Here is a 17650-nt window from a genome sequence, read left to right as displayed (position 1 = left end):
TTCAAGGTACTAGTCCATCTTCACTCGCTGACAGGAGGGTTCACTCAGTCCACGATATTAGACACCTCTCCGGTTGCATTTGTGCCACAGCAGAATAAACAGAGTGAACCCTCTTGTTAATCACCTCAGAGCAAGTCATCCAGCGAGCACAAACTCAGTTTAGCAAGTTAGCGACAGCCGCGAGGAGCAACACAAGATACTTTATCTTAGTGGAAATAAAGGGAGAAGAAAACATGATTGCAAAGCCAAATGCCAAAGCCCCGGCGTGGGAATAGTTTGGCTTCAAACCTAATGTGCGAGGTGAGCACAACAATGTAGACGAGGCAGCTCGTGGTGACAACAAAAACTGTAACACATCCAACATGCATGCTCACCCGAACTACAACCACCACAGCCGTCTGAGTCCGTGTAAGTCTTGTCAGCTAGGACTGTGATTGTACTGCATTGTACTGTATTATTCATTTATTTATTTTATGTAAGATACCGAAATGAAATGCAATACGAATTAAGGATAAAATATGAAGACATTTGAAATACAATGGGAAAATACTGATGAGAAATAATATTCTTTCATAAGGTGAACATCGTCATTTTACCACCGCTTCATCCTGTTCAGAGGTGCGGGGAGTGCTGGTGCCTATCCCAGCAGTCACTGGGCAAGAAGCATGAGTACACCCTGGACAGGTCGCCAGTCCATCGCAGGGGTCAGACACACCATTCACACACAGATGCACACTGTGTCCAATTAACCTGGTGAGCATGTCTTTCGACTGTGGGAGGAAACCGGAGAACCCGGAGAAAACCCACGCACACACGCTGAGAACATGCAAACTCCATGCAGAAAGGTGGTCAGGGATCACTAGGCCGCTGTGTGGCCCTAAGGTGTACACAGTCATGGTTGGTATGGTCTCAAAATATTGTTTATCAGCAATAATTTGTGGGACAATTTGTCCACCAGCATCCTAACATGGCTAGTATGATCATAAAATAGCTAATCTCATGTCATCTAAAATTGACCCAATTAAACACAACTCGCCCTCAAATGATTGAAATAAAACAAATGTGCTGTTAATGTTCATCTGAAATAGCTTCAAAACATTACGTGAATGAGACTCCGGTACAACGCATAGCAGTCCCCGAGTGTGGCATAGCGACCCTTGACCCCCACCCTCACGGTAGTGAGTCAAGCAGACGGGAATTTTGCATTTTCCCAAGAGCCAGTATAGCTCTTGATTCATTTACACTTTTATTCATTCCCCAGTATGTTGTTCTTATCGAGATTTGCCGTGACATGGCGGAGGTATGGCTGAGTACCTACCTAAATATAAGCAGATTTAATGACATACATCCTCTTTCTTATAGTCTTTTATTTAGATTGTTACAATTGTAGTTTCTTACTAGCTTATATAGCCAAGTTACCATCAAGCAATGTGTTAAGAACCATAGAGAAGGAAAGTTAAGGAAGAAACTAGACATAAATAAGCATTGTGACAAAATGAAAAATATTAAATGTTCGTCCATCTTTGACCTAAAGACGCTCCAGTGTAGCAGTTTTTTTGCTCAGTCATTGTAAGCACCGCACAACACACTCACACTTCCGTACCTGTTTGCGTTTCTTCTTTTTTTCCAGATGATTTAAACCCCCAAGGAATCACATCTCAGAGGAAACTGGACATCCCTTGTCCTGTTGAGTGCAGAGAGATGGAAGCGGAGGGGGAGGGAGGGGGGATGGGAATAAAGGGAGGGGTTCGTGGTTACTGGAGCTCACTGAATCAGAGTCTAGGTCATCTTACACAAAAGCCGAAGATAACCATTCTATTTAGTGAATGTAGGTAGAGTGTGAATGGCAGCACCCTCTACATTGTGTCAAAAGCCATTATACTGTATAGTTACACACAGCAACCCGTCTGTTCACACAACACAACGACTCTGCACTAGCTGTGTGCGAGTGTGGGTTTGTGTCTGAAAGTGTTGCAAATGTTCATGACTTTCATGTCATTATAAATGAGTCACATTTCACATCCAAATGCAAGAAGAAAATGCTCCTGAACAAAGGACATGTAATGCAACAACCTTCAAACAGATTTCCTAATGACACTGAAACAAAAGACACACAGTTCTCTGTGCTTCTGATGGCTCCAGTCTGGTCTGTTGTCCATGCCTGTCTGACTAGTTCGGCACCTCTAAATTCCTGTTTTGCAGTCAGCTGAAGTACCAATCAAGTGACTTATTGTCAATTTTTTCTCTTGATTCCTCCCATTACAAATGCATTTAAGTTCCTTCCTATTGTTATAAGCCATTTACTCTCTCGCTCTTTTGCTCCCTCGCTCTGTGCTTCCACTGAAGTCACCCATCTGCTGCGAGTTCTTGATCATTCATCTTGTTTTCTGGACTCTCATGCCCGCCTGGCCTGGAATGACCCAGAACAGTGTGTGGTAGCTTTCAGCTTGGGACACAGCATTCGGTTTTGTTTGCCTCCTATATAGACAATATTGACTGTGATCCGATGAACACTGCTACAGTACACCTTCCACCGGTGACCATATCACCAAGTTCATGTTCAAATGTTGAGGCTATTCACAAAGTCCAGCTTTCCCAGTCAAACTGCGCCAGCACTCTTGTCCATTATACATTCCCTCATGCTATTTTCAGGGCCTTTTGAAATGATATTGCATCCCAGTGCAGCACAGAAGTACGTTTCTCTTGACAAATTCTTCAGTTCGCTCGAATCCTTTTTGTATCTACAATGTATCATCCCTCACCTGCCGCACCTCCTTGTTTGCCAGAAGTCAGAGGCAGGGCTCAGCTTGTGAGCAGAGAACAGGAACGCAATTACGGTACAGCACTAAATCACCACTGACCCCCGCGAGCGCTAACAGCGATTCTTTCACTACAGTTATTCTGATATGGTGATCACACTCATCACAGCGAGTAAAGGTTCATGACGCTGAAGAGCTACACAAATGCAAGAACCAGCGCCCCACAAACGTACAGACTTTGGGGTAAATACGGAGCTTGAACAGACGGATTGTTGTGCATCAACCGAGTGAATATAGGAGCATGGAATATGTGGTATGGTGATTTTACTTTTACTTTCATTCACATTTTACACACATGTTGAGGCACCCCAAATTACAACCCAAACGCCAGTCAGGAAGGAAGGAATACTGAATATACATGGATTTTCTTCCATGCAAAGCTCCTTCAGAGAAGGCAAGATTCAAAGGGAATGAAGTATAGATAAATATAGTAGTATAGGCCCCTTAAATATATACATTGTTTGGAATGAATTGCAGTTAATTAAAGAGTAAAAGAACGATAACGGTAAATACATTGAGTTTCAGGGTATCCACTCAGCAAAATACAAGTGTCCTAAAATCGAGAGGCAAAAATGGCAACAAAAGATAGACCACATAAAATGATTGGTGTTGATGGAGGCATTTTTTTGTGCATTATTAACTGACACTACAGGAAGAGCATGTAAGTTTTGTGACCAAATAAAATATGACAAAAAACATCAGTTGTTTCATTTACCTTTTGTCCATTAGGCCCGGTAGGCCTCTGTTTTTTACTATTTTTGGTAACACTTAACTCAAGCGGCCACTCACTCTATCAAATGCACTGATAGTAAATTTGAAATTTGGGCAAAACAATAAAAATATTCCAAAGTGAAAGGCCATTTTTAAAAACTAGTGTCTCAGGATGAAATCTTAAATGCAGTGATAATCCCTCATATTAATACGTAGTAAACAGCTAGTCTCAGTGAAGCAGCAGTGTCTAGCGCCCCAGGATAAAAGGCTATCGGGGTGTCCGATACAAATCGGTCGGTAAGAAGACAGCAGACACATAAAAGATGGTCTGCTATTCTCCTAATTGTGAGTCACTGAACTGTAAATAACTTTTTCAGGCGCAGACTATGAGATCACACAAAGAAAATGAGTGCAATACCACCATTTTGCTGAACCGTGAAATATGGGTTATGGTAATTTCTCTGGCTTTTAAATACAAAATAGAATGCATCTAGGCGACTCTCCCCACAGCCCTCCCTGGGTCTGAAAAACAGACCATCCCTCTCTTGATCTGTGTGATTGATGCCACGTCCACTATTAAACATATATCATCTGCACGGCTGACAATAAGGCGGAGGGGAAAATGTTGGTGAGGACCGACGCCAAACATGCCTATGAATTCTCCAGCGGCTTGATAACAAACATGGGAGTATTACTGCAGGTCAGTGGGCTCCAGCGGAGCTCATCTGTCTCTGTCTGACGCTCGCAAAACACACGGCCTTCCAATCAAGTACTGCCAATTGTGAACGATGTAAGAAGATAATGGGGTGACTGCTGCTCTACAAGTCTGGGTCATGCTCTTCAGCGCTCGGCCACACGAAAGCAATACATAAAACAGAGATATCTTATGCCACAACAAGCCGTTGAGCCATTTAATGCTCTTTTAAGCAATGTTATTCCCTAATACAGGAATAACAAACACATGCTTTCTTCACTACGAGTAGTTTAACTTGTTCATCATTAGGGCTTTATAAGCTTTATAATGATATACTTAACAGTTTCTTCAAGTTCATTGACACCCTTCAAATGTTTAATTTATCTTCAAGCTAGAGCAGTCATTTTACTTCCTATGTGCAAAGGTTGCTGAAACATTCTATACATATTTTCAGTATATTCAGTGCACATATTCAGTACACATTACCTTCGGTTAAACATGTATTCAACAAAAATATGTAAGGATACTGAAAGGCTTTTATTTTATCTTTTCATCTTATCTATTGATGCTTTATCTATGCATTTTTATATAATTTACTATTATCTATCTATCTATTTACTGATAACTACTTAGATTTAATTTTATTTGTTTATATATTGGGGGGAATTTAATTATACGTCTTGCATTGTTTGATAGCTTGTTACCTTGTGAATTCATTTTTTTATGCTGATGCTTTGTGGACATCTTTGATGTTTGTTGCGTATCTTTAATGTCTTTGCTCTTTGTTGTCAATAGCTGCTGTGACACATTGAATTTCCCCACTATGGAACGAATAAAGGCCAAATCAAATTTGCACTTATTTTCTCACCCTCTCCTCAATGTCTGTTATGCGAATAGATCAATTCCTGTCATTGACATTTTATGAACCTTTACATACCGTAACTGCCAAAGGCTACCACTACTGCACATCATCAACTGCTACACACCTGATCACAAGCCTGCCGATCACACATTACCATCTGAGATCAAAACATGACAGCCTTGAAGAACCTTTGTTGTTTTGTTAGCAGCTATCAGCCACAGCTGGTAGAGTTCAGCTCGCTAATGTGGCTTTTCTTCCACTAAAGATGCAGGCTGAAGAACAACGCTACCAGCAAAACAATGAAAGAAGATCAAGATTCCAGAACTTATATTAGAGTTATTTATGAAACGTGAAACAGAATAAAAACGGGCATACTGTTTTTCCTGTAAATAAATATGCGAAGGGATTGTTTGTTTGTTTTTATACTTGCATATTTTATCAATTATTGAATATCTTTCTTCATATTGATATTGAGTTTACAATTTTTGTATCATGACAGCTCCAAGCACAGAGTAGACTTCTAAATCGTGACAATATCCAGAGCCCAGAAAGCTATTTTCTCCAGGGTAAACTTGACATTTGAGTATTTTATTGCAAGAAATTTACAGAGCTCCCTTGGGGTCCAACATCATTTCAAACTCTCGGTGATGTAGAGAAGGGCCTCTTTGATCTTATGTTATTGTCAAACTGTTTTTAACAGGTAATTTATTAACGCCGTGAACTGAGGGAAACAAATGATCTGTACTTCTTTATCAGCCTCTATATCTATTGCCCACCTATGCTGATGACACCACATCACCAACATAGTCTCTGCTCAATAGCACAGCGTCGCCTCACAAACTTACAATATATACAAACAATATTTGCGAATTAATCACAGCAGCTGCCAGCATGATCAGTGTTTTAACTCGCTGTCACCAGAGCGGTAATGCGAGAGATTGTAGCTTGATCTTTTATGCTGAAAGGAAGCAGATGCAGAGCAAAAGGGTTTTAGATGTAATGCAGTTGAAGTAAAAGCCCAGTAAGCAGGAAATTTAAGAGGGGCCCGGGGATGATTGTATTACAGCAGACGTTGATTGTCCGCAATTCACTGAAGGGGGAAAATGATGTGGAAAATATCAGAGGACATGGGATGGGATATCCTCACACGAAAAGATGGAGGTGGAAAATGTTTCAAGGATTAAACAATAGGGTGAGAAAGCATTTCAGGGGACATTTGCAAGAAAATGTGATTTGGAGCCGAATTTCCTCTCTATTGTCTCGAGAGGAGACGTCAACTGCAAGAGCCTCTGTGAGCAGCACTGACTCTTAAACAATGATATACTTTCCAAACGCTGCTCCCCTCATTGACAAGAAATGGCGTTTTACAACAGACACAACATCACACTGAGAGATTTATGCCGCTAGCTTCGAAATGACCTCATTGTTCATTGCCCCATAATTCAAATATGAGTCGCAGTGTTGCATCACTGAAGTGCATGACTCATTCCCAAGCACCCCCATTCTTCACGTTACACCGAACACCCCGACATCAGAGAACAGGATGTCAGGGTCAGACTGCGGCGCCACAAAAGCACCAAGTACTCCAAATAATTGCACTGGCCAGTAGAGAGGGGGTCAGTGTGAATGTTTGCCTGCACAGACCACATCAACTTGCGCGTCTCGAGTAGGTCTTTACAATCACGATGGCATTGAACACACTGATCGGCGATTCAGCTCTTTAGAGCCGGGTGCATTTATGAGGGCATGCACTTTCAGCCAGGGCTGAAGGGGGTGCTCAAGACACGATAATCAGTGTGAACCACAAGAAGTATTGCAGATACTTGCAGACACCATATTCCAGCCTGTGCACCGCAAGTAATCGGTTAACATATTCAACGAGGCAGTTTCAAGGTTCTGTTCGGGCACAACAAAAAATGAAAAAATGATTCATGGAGATGCGAGTACGCAACTAGCCTTCAAATTGAATAAAACGTCCTTCTACGCATTGGAAGGTTCTTTGTGACCTACGTAATGTACCAAGTAAATGATGACAATATAAAAGAAGGACATGCAATCAATTCAGAGCTTCCTGAGACACAAATACAATTCTTGGAATATTGGAAAAAAAAATTTTTTTAACCTATCAATACACTGTTGACTGGACCCTGCAACCATTTGCATATAAACATGATGCAACAGCAATACTCCTAAACAGGGTTTTAGTCAACACTTAAGCAGCAGTTTTCAGCAAAATGAATCAAGCTACAGTAAAGTATTTTATTTTCTTTTTAATATTACCGCATAAAACGACTGTTACATTCTATATACTACCATTTCCTTTACCTCATTTATCACTGCACCGGCACAGTCCACTAGGAGTGTTGCTGGGCAATAATCCCTAAAAATAATATGGCAATACATCAAGAAAGAGTTCTGTGTGAATTTAAAGTGTCGGCAACATGCTTCTGGAACATGCCTCTGCAGTGTGAGATATATCGTCTACAAATGTGCTTCTGCTGAATTACAACGCTAGATAAATGTAAATCTAGTTCTAACTGAAACAAATTCAGAGCCGTGTTGCACAGACTCTTTGTGATGTCACTGGAGGAGGATCCAGTCAGTCACCATGGATGTTCTACTGCTGAGCACCAGTTGTGAGTTGGAAGCCTGTTCTTCTAACCAAAAAATGAAGAGCATCATTAAGAAATAGGTGACGCAAGTTTAAAGAATGAGGGACAAGTGGCAGGATTATTTTGCCCTGAAAGTTTGCCTGAAACGGGTTTTGAAAAAAGACTGGAAATGAAGGTTTTCAATGATACTGCACCAAGCAAGTGATGATAGCAACAGTGAGGAGGCTTTGATACTTGCCGGTAAAAGTCAGAGTTAGTCTGTTTACCCAAACGCATTACATGTTTTGAACTGCTGACCCTTTTTAAGAGAGTTTTGCATTAAATTTACATTACCATACAGTGTTGCCGTCTGTCTGTGAGCCGTTCAGACACTCATCCTCTCTCAGACACTCAGAGTCTGAGTCGTCGCTTGCATTATGACGTGGTTAAAATGAAAACAAGTCTTTCGTTTACATGAACCTGCTCTTCTTCCTTAAAAAACATTGAAAAACCTCCACAATTTTTTCCTCAGTGCACAGTGGACTGGTGTTTGGTACCACCAGTGACATCACAAGATGGCGTGTTATGCACTTATGAGAACCATGTCAGGATCATATGGAAACGTATATTGGAAATTATATTGAATTTGTACAGGGAATGAAAAGCAAGACATCACCGCCACTTACGTCACGTGCATTAACCTGCATAAGAGTTCTTCAGTTTGAGCAGCACGTACGTAAAAGTCTGCCAAAACAACATCCCAGATGTTTTGTGATGGTTGCCACAGCTTTGGTCCTGTTGTGTGTCACGCTAATGAGAAGGGTGAACATTGATAAATGAGGGCTAACTGGGGGTTTAGCGCCGACAACTTCAAGATTACTGAGTTACACGTGTTAAGTGAGGAGGAGCGGGGAGTCTCAGGAAAGTGGGAACACAAAAGAGCTCATTGTGAGTATAAAAGCGTATCCAGAATGTTTGGAATACTGCAGTTAAGTGCCATTGATTATGCTAATGAAACTGCAACTTTTTCTTCACTAGCATGAGAGCTTTAAACTCCATTTGCTCGTACCAAATGACAGTAGGCGGCCAACTTAAGAAGACAGAGTACACAATCTTAGCGTTGCAAACACACCTATTTAAATGAGAGCTCGCCCACTTTCCAGCTAGTTTGGAATGGCACAAGGACAATATGCCACAAAAAAGGACCAGGGACAGCTATAAAACAACAATATTTAACAGAGTAGCCATGAAAAACGTCATGAATAAAGAGCCGTCTGCCATGTGTGAGGAGACAGGTCTGAGCATTCAAACCAAGCTAAACAACAAAACATTTCACTGTGTAATCACAGTCGGTGGCAAGAGAAAGACGTATTTTATTTTAAAAGTTAAGTGTTTTAACACTGTCCAAGGTCTCACATTTTGTCGCACCCTCTGTGAGTGAGTCAATCCGTGCTGCCAAACCTTTCCTTCCCCTGCTGTGAAAAGCTGCTGTTTCAGTGTCCGGGGAAGTTAGACCAATGACTACTGAGCTCTCCGGAGCTCATGAGAAGAATGCTTCACATCATACACTTCCACAACTTCAGACTGGCAACTGCATTCCGCTCGGAGGTATTTCCGAAAAGGTCACGTCACTATTTCACATATAACGATGTGGCAAACATAAAATTCACAAGGAGACTTCAGCTCGTTCTGTTGTACATGCCTCATCACTGCAATTAAATATTATTAATTTTGGTATCTCCTTATATCACCGATCACTTGCTCACAGGGTGACCAGCAGGCATGTAATACCGAATCATTTGACCTCTGTAGATTAAACTGCTGATGTCTCTGTTCGTCTATTCTCGGTATTCCAAGACTGGGTTCAGCTCATTCTAGTTACAGAAGCCAAACCACTACCTTAGATTTGACACAAGAATAAATCATCAAACATGCATCTTCACAGAAGAATAGCAGATGTGGACATATCCAGCACAAAGGGGATAATGCCGAATTCTTTACATACATTTTACCTTGCTTGTCACACTGGCTTTTTTATGCAAATAAGTCATATGAGACAACAAAAATCTAGATTTCTACTGTACCCTTTCGACAAAAATCTACTTAAATTTAATAAGGTGAGAATACAACTACAGATCACACAATGCATTAACAACACCCAAAATCGTTTAAAAGTAACTTAAACAAGTGAGACATTGGGCTCCACGTGGATCATCAACAATCACCATTAGGTGGTTCTGATGTGATTTCACATTTCAGGCATTTTTACCTTATTATTTGTGAGATCTTTTGGACAAGAAGTCACTCCTTTGATTATAAAACCTATACTGAAGCGCTCCTTCTACACTTACTACAGACTTTTGTGCAGCATACTGAATGACTCTGTCTCAGGTTGAGCACAGCTCAGCTTTCCTCCATGCATATCTCTCTAAAGACAGGTCCCTCCCCCCAAGAAAAACAGTTTATCAGTCACATTATTATGTAAAACTCACTTTTAATCAGCCAATTCCACCATTCCGTCCGTGATAATGGAAAACATAGGGTCCCATTATGATTAACTGTGTTCTAAGAAACACAACTGATGACGATAATTCAGGTCTAAAAGGAACTGTAAAGGCTTGAGAGCCACCCTGAGTTTTCAGAATGCATTGGAGAAAGTGGTAAATCGCAGTCGCTGAAATTAAGCAGTGACCTAATTAAGATGGACGTACAGACACACAGTCAGCAGGCTGTTCGACAAGCAAGTCCACACACACATCATGCTGCGAATTTTCATTTTCACCACACAAATGAGACGATGTTCAATATCATATATTTTTTTTACAATTTCCTAATCAAATAATTGCTAGATAATATAAAAGGGTGTCTCCCGAAGAATGTTCTTGAGATGAGTCTCTCCCTTCTACTGTTGAGTTGCTGTGGAACTGTGAGAGGAGAGAGGAGGCGGTGGAGAGTAACACATGTATGTGTGCGATGCCACTGAATACATTGCAGCCCTGTAACAAATAAAGGGGCTAACTTATGAACTGTGAGTGAATAGATGAAGGAAAGACTGGGGTTCTCTGTGGGCCGGATATGTGTTTTGATTTTTTTAGTGTCAATGATTTCCAATGATTTTTTCTTTACTCCCTTTAATTGAATCACTACAGAACACAGCGATTCTCTTTCACATTTATTATATTAACTGGGTTACATATTGTCAACTATTACAATACCAACATGGTTGCAATACCAGCTGGGTCGTGCTATTCTCTTCAATGAAGTCTGAGGATAGACTTACACTTTGCATGTGAATGATGAAAAACAGAAAGAAACACTTAACTCTGGACACTTGGGCGAGTAATAAACCCAGATTTCCATTGAAAAATGGCGTTGGTGGATCTTGAGGAGAGACAATAACACCAGCGAAGATGTGGATGCGGATGAATCTTGAGATGAGTCATTTGCTCGACACATGAATCCTAACCAACTGCTTGAAGTCATCCTTTGCAGCTAATCCTATCTGTGAGTGAAACTTCTTTGTTTTCCGACAGCATAATTGAGGCATGACCACTCAGAACAGAGCAATCGGACTTCACTGCTGTTTCCTCCTTTAAAAGACTAGAAATTTCCCGAACATTCATTTTAAAGACGCTTACTCCAGTGCTCCACTGGGGTCCAATACCATGTAAAACGCCCCCGAAGTAAGCAGGACAGGGCCCCTTTAAAGACACTACATGCGTCAAACTACATGCCCACTTATTTTGGCATAAACAGATGCGAGGATGACTGATGATTTAGCTACATTTATGCCATCCACAAAAATATCAGTCTCCTTGGAGACCGGCCCGTGCTTTAACAGATGCTGCCAAAATGGCAGTCGAACGTATGCATTTTTTTTTTTTTTTTTTTACGGACACAATCCAAATAAATGCTTAAGGCACTTAAATAAAATGTGGGCTCGAACGGAGGGGTTAACATTTTCCACTCACTGTATCCTGAGGATCACATCCAAAAAAAAGGGAGGCAAGCAATACCTCTGTTGAAGGCCATTTGGATGCAGAGTTAACTGCCAGGGAATAACAGGCACCAGTCAGAGGTCAGAGGTGTAATTTGCTTGCAAAGCGTGTTGTCATGGGCTCATTATCACCACCGAAGGTAGACAAGTCAATAATAACGTCATTGATCACTGCTGTGCTTCAAGCGGTATTTATGACATGCCTTTTTTTCCAAATCAAAATGTGCAACCATGGTTTAAAAACAGCAACAAATGAAGGTCATTTGCAACTGTGGGGGCCTCCACTGAATGAACTGGTGAATGGGGTGCACTGGCCTGCTCTCCTCCAGCATTCAGCCAGCAGCTGACAGCCACCTCCACATTTCAATACATTCAAATGATGCTCCGGGGAAGTCAGGCAGGAAGCAGGAATGAACGAGCGGCTCCGAATGTTGCAGGAGCTTGTCATGAAGCGTGCAGAGGGGCCAACACGCGAGGAACAGAATCATAATGCTCTCAACATCCTGCAGATGGGGAGGCATCTCTCCCAGTGTTGCTGCCTACCGGGTAGCGTTTACGTTTTAGCGACGCCCATGCCAGCAACAATGTGAACATTCATCGATGATTAACCACCTCTGAAATCATTTCAATCGCAGGCCAAATTCCCTTGGGGAACCAGGAAGCTATTGCCGTGGAAATTCCTCAGCATGTCGGTGGTCGATACAGTTTGTCGCGTTACAGAGCTCCAAGGTCCGTTAAGATGCGTTTAATGTTTTCAACCGAGTGAAAAGACTCTTACCTTCGCAGCTGTCGCAGCGATGCAGGCGCATCCAAATTCACCTCTCTCTTCGCTGGTTCATCCAGTCCCAATATGGGGACGGTGTTGACAAATAGAGGTCCCTACGTGTCGCCACACGTCGGCCACGAACGGTCCCCAAAAGACGACAGCGGAGGGCAAGTTATCCCGAGACGCAAAGACTGAAATGCGCTGAAGCCCGGAGGAAGATGTCTCTCTCCCTATCCGTCAGTCCGGACCCCTTCCTCCCCTTTATTCTCGCTCTGGTCTTTATGTCCTCATTGACTCCTGCTGAAGGAGCAACAGAGCAAGGGACCGTAGAGGACAGACACAGCGGGGTCAGGAATGACAAACCAATTTGGAGGCGCAGTGGATGCTCAGTTGATCAGAGCGCAGCGCGGCCAAAGAAGCCTCCTTGTGTTGCAGGCGGGCGGGGAGACGAGGAGGGAGGAGGCGATGGTTCCTGCTTGGGGATGCGGAGAGAGCGAGTGGAGGAGCGGGCTGGCTGGCACAAAACACGGAACTGGATCTGGAGCGATCTCTGGAGTTAGGGCTCCACCTGCCGAGCGCTCTCATGGGCTCCAAGCGGGAAACGACGAACGTGGAGGGATGAGTTATCACTGGAATAATGTGACACTTTGGCTAGCTGGTACTGAGACTTCCTGGCATTGTAGAGGTAACTCCACATCAGATAGATGGCTCCACGCATTTGGATCAGAAATTCGTGTCGGGATTGTACTATAACTTTATGCCCTGCCTCATAATGCAATGCCCTGGACCAGAAAACGCACGTATAATGACCTAAAAACGACATTGTACATATGAGTTGATAGAGGATCCCTCCATTATTACAGGCTCTGGATGAGGCGGTCATGAATTGCAGCTGGCGTGCTGGCTCCATAAACAAGGTGGCCTGAGCAAACTTGGAATGGTGTCCTATTAAATCCCTTTTTGAGCATGTCTTTTAAAATAGAATGTTTTAAGGACACTCAAAGGTTTCTCTAATCAACCCCTTATGGTGAAGTGAGTGCTGAGTGATCGTCCATGTCTACCAGGCTGCTCTTCAGAAAAATGGTTCACACAACGCCACCGTCCCGCAGTGGAGGTGCCGCTGGCCCTCAGGTGTAAAATAATAAAAGTAAGTATGATTGCAATGCAATTTCAGGCGATGATTGTAAAGGAGGTGTGGCGCCTTGAGGTGTGGTTTGAGCACTACCACGGTGTATCATAAAAATCCAGGAAGATGCGTTTGTTTGCCAATTTATTTCCTTCAGTTATGGGTTTTTTTTGGCAAAGTGGACACACACGAATCATCATTCTTAATGTTCACAAAATAAGTGGTTAAAAGTAATATAGAATACAGCGCTTCTTCAGGTGACACATAACTCAAGGTGAATAAACAATGTAGCTGCACTAAGATGAACACATTGACTTCTAAAATATCAACCAGACTCTCTGACCAGAAAAATAAAAATTGTTTAACAAACAAAGCTGTCCTGAGGTCAGCAGACAAAAGGAGTGCGAGTCATGGATCAGAGTGTTTGTGAGCAGCCAGATTGGCATCAGGTGCATAGCTCCACCTCCACTCCACCTTGGCAGGGTCAAACGTCTCAACCTTGATAATCGGACAAAGCAGAGATTGTTTGCTTTGGTTTGTTTCTGGGTTACCATCAGGCTCCTGTAGACTCTGTGAAGCCACTGCCATCTTGCTATAGAGGAAGCCTGACCAACTTTTTTTTGTTGCTTAGAGTCATGGATTCCATTGCATTGCTATTTATAAATAACAATAAATTGTTGAATGTAAGATATAATCTTAGCAATTAGCGACTCGACTGAGGTCTTCACTCTCTGGGTGATTTTCTGGCTTGTCATGTTTCAATAGTCGATTTCCATTGTCGATCATGTGTCTATGATGGTGACAGTTTCTCACGCAATCATCATATCATATGTCAGTAAAACAAAACAGTTTTAGGAAAAATGTATTTATATCTATGCCAGTTGTTTAAACTACGGTAGAAGCAATTCATCTCATTTTCCCTCATAATTTGTATTGAAATAGCGATTTGTAGAGCATTCAGCAGAGGTAAATGATCCATAAAATATGCACAATAACTTGGTCATCTCACTTTGATATTTCAACTGTAGATGTTTTATGTGACATAATTTGTGGATTTCACAGTAACGTTATTCAATACTATATTATAACATGATATCACATTGTAGTGTGATTAGTTATTATTTTTATTTATATAATTATTAAGCATAGCAGCTTAGTTCTTGACTTCGAAAGTTAAAATAAACGCATTAGTTTTATCTAGTACTAACAAAAAACTCAGCTCACAAATGTTTTTTCAGAAACTGAACGCAAAAGTTGTTCAATTACATTTCACCAGAAGGTGAAAATGAGACAGCCAACTCATTTTTTTTTTAATTGGCATGACTTTTTTGAAGTGTGATCTGAATGACGCCTGGAAGACAGGCCGAAGCAGCCGCTTAGTTTGCCTCATTGGAGAGCCAGCGCTGTCTGTTTATGTACTGCTGGACCTGCCGCTAGCCGAGGTTTCGCCCGCTAATGTCACTATATATAACTGTCATTTTTATTTGTGCATTAGAACACCATCCAGCGAGTGTTTTTGAAGTACTGAGGTCCCCATCGTGTCACTGCGGTGTATGTGCACTTTGGGATTATCGCTTTCATCAGGGATGAGCTGCAGTGGCCGGAGATCAGAGGGTGACATGCGCACTGCACTCCATACAACAGGCGACTTCACAGTGCTGAGAAAAGAAAAAACAAAACCGGACAGCCTGCGTTCTTTGTGTCTCGTCCAGTGACAACTTCCTGTCCAGTTTAGGAACATTGCATGTCGTTGTTGTTGCTGGATATCGCACCCGTACTGGAAGCGTCCGGATTTTTCAATGGAGACCTGTTGAATTCCCTCCGGCGCGGCGCTGAAGGTGAGTGTGGCAGCAACAAACTGACCGGCCGCTCGTCACGCTTGTACGTCACCTGCGATGGCTGTGAAGACTATCCGTAGATGGCGTCTTAAATGAGTTGCCCGCGGACGAGTGTAATTGCTTTGGATTCACTTGGGTACTTCATTTATCGAGTTATTTACATTCCAGAGCATCGAGCTAATAACGATTTCATCATGAGCGTGAAGGTCTAGAAATACAGGGGTATCAAGTGCAGATAAACAGGCCCCACTTACGTCTCAGATGAAACAAATTGAATCATCGCTATCACGCCTGGAAGATTCATGAGCCCAACTTCAACGATCGCGACGCCATGTGTCGCGGTCAATTAGCGTCACCGGCTGCTAAAGCCCTTTGGAGAAGACGCAAAGCCTCCTAAAGAGCATTAGTTTGGCAAGCAAGCGGCTTCAAAACAGGCGTGAACCCGATACAAACGTCGAGGTGAAGTGGATAATTCAAGTTCTTCCACAACCTGTCGTTCACCTGTAATTACCAGTCATTATAATAAAGAGTCAAATGTCCAAAGAGGCAGCTATTTAGCGGACAAACTGACGTGATAGCGAAGTAACGACAGGAGAATAAGATTTTGTGAAAAGCAAATTTCAAGTATTGTCCACTTTTTTTTATTATTATTCTGCAGCCTCCGATATAATAATGATTCAACACTGAGACCCGAGGACAAAGAAGACGTCAGCTATCCCAGTCACCTGCAGGACCATCATGGAAATGTTGGGTACGTGCGTTTATCCCAGGCAAACATTTTGGCAGCGGGTTTGGTAAGACTTCACACATCCGACGGCATCACTAGGAGATTACAATTAAGGTGTCAGGAATGGCTGCAAGAGCCAGACAGGAGTTTGTATTTACATGGGCAGGTGGCAGAGAACTCCCTGTAGTCACAACTCTGTAGTGAAGACTTTGCAGGGTCTTGACTGGCTGCCACAGCAGCTTGCCTTCTTCAGCCGCTTCTCCTAAATCTGCGAGATCTACATGACCTGACATGACTTCTTCTGAGAACACCATGTTTAGTTTTAATCTCGTGAATGCTACGAATGCAACAAAAAAAAACAGTTACAGCCTACTGGATGAGTAGAAAAGTGTGTAAAACTTTTTGAAAACTGAAAACGTTTCTCACAAACCCTTAAACCACAATCATAGGTCCACGAAATGTGAAACATTGGTAATTGTATGATGCGGAGGCTGAGGCGAAGTCAACCTTGTAAAAATTGTGTTGCTGAATATTACATGAAACATATATTTCTTCAGATACTCAGAGTGCCTTGGAGGCTGTGGAGCGACTACAAGCCAAACTAAAGGAGAGAGGGGAGGCTCCCATGCAAGAAAAACTCTTTCTGCTGACAACGGTGCTGCAGAGCCCCTTATTCCATCATATACTCAGCTTACAGCAGGCTCAGCGGAGGCCCCCGCTCAAGGTACACAGCGAGCATGAGTGTGTGGGTGTTTTGTTTATTGAATTGTGAAGAGGGAGCCAGAATCATTCCCAAAATATAGAAACCAGGAACCACATTGGCTGTATAATCAGCTTACTAAAGCTTATGACTAAAGCCCCAAGAAAAAGAGAGACAGAGTGGGACATGGTGAGAGGATGGAGGAGAGAAGTTAACAATACTGAGTATAGCATTGGGCTGCCTCCAATTTTTAGCATTTGCAATTCTTTCGTTTCTTTCATCTGTCATTGTGATACACGCTTTTATTGATGTGACATATCAGTGACCTGCTTCACGAACACCCCAAATATCAAAGGTGCTGGAAATGTCCGCAGGCTAATCAATTGTCAAGAAGAAAGAAAAGTTTGCACGTTTTAGTATGTGTAAATCAGCCCTCAAATATAAAGCCAAATCATTGCATTCTCCTTACTAAATCATCGAATCCTTAACATATTTTTATCTCTATGAAATGTTCAACATATCAGGTTATGCACGTATAGCACTACATTATATTAAGATGAAGAACTGATTCTTTAAAATGAAAAATCTATAATTATTATTATTCTTAAAGCATTATTACTTTTTTTTAACCTAAAAAACATCTACTGTCACCTTTACACATCTATTACCTTACAAGAAAAGTGGGACGAAAAAGCTCTAAAATTGATATTGATGTATATATACTGTACACACACGCACACACGTACTGCTGTGTTTGTACTGTGGGAACATTTCATTGACTTTCATGCTTTCCCCTGCCTCTCACTCGAAACCTCACCA

The 17650-nt window shown here is 42.0% G+C and overlaps 2 protein-coding genes across 12 annotated transcripts in view; one reads left to right on the top strand and one right to left on the bottom strand.

The window, feature by feature from the left end:
* LOC128755062 (adhesion G protein-coupled receptor L3-like) overlaps positions 1 to 12903 on the bottom strand; it is a 136053-nt gene extending 123150 nt beyond the window's left edge. For all 6 annotated transcript variants that reach the window (XM_053858268.1, XM_053858270.1, XM_053858272.1 and 3 more), the window contains exons 1-2: positions 12453 to 12903; positions 1604 to 1684 (exon numbers count right to left, since the gene is read on the bottom strand). The gene's annotated coding sequence lies outside the window, so the exon portion shown is untranslated. The remainder of the gene's footprint in view (positions 1 to 1603; positions 1685 to 12452) is intronic.
* A 2274-nt stretch (positions 12904 to 15177) lies between these two features.
* LOC128754017 (multiple PDZ domain protein-like) overlaps positions 15178 to 17650 on the top strand; it is a 34739-nt gene continuing 32266 nt past the window's right edge. For all 6 annotated transcript variants that reach the window (XM_053856307.1, XM_053856305.1, XM_053856304.1 and 3 more), the window contains exons 1-3: positions 15178 to 15404; positions 16063 to 16155; positions 16689 to 16855. In XM_053856307.1, coding sequence (XP_053712282.1) covers positions 16143 to 16155; positions 16689 to 16855 — 180 coding nt within the window. In that variant the 5' untranslated portion in view covers positions 15178 to 15404; positions 16063 to 16142. The remainder of the gene's footprint in view (positions 15405 to 16062; positions 16156 to 16688; positions 16856 to 17650) is intronic.

This window comes from Synchiropus splendidus, chromosome 2 (assembly GCF_027744825.2).
Source record: "Synchiropus splendidus isolate RoL2022-P1 chromosome 2, RoL_Sspl_1.0, whole genome shotgun sequence".
NCBI lineage: Eukaryota > Metazoa > Chordata > Actinopteri > Syngnathiformes > Callionymidae > Synchiropus > Synchiropus splendidus.
Note: the sequence above shows the minus strand (reverse complement) of the source record. Positions and strands in the feature narration are given on the sequence as shown.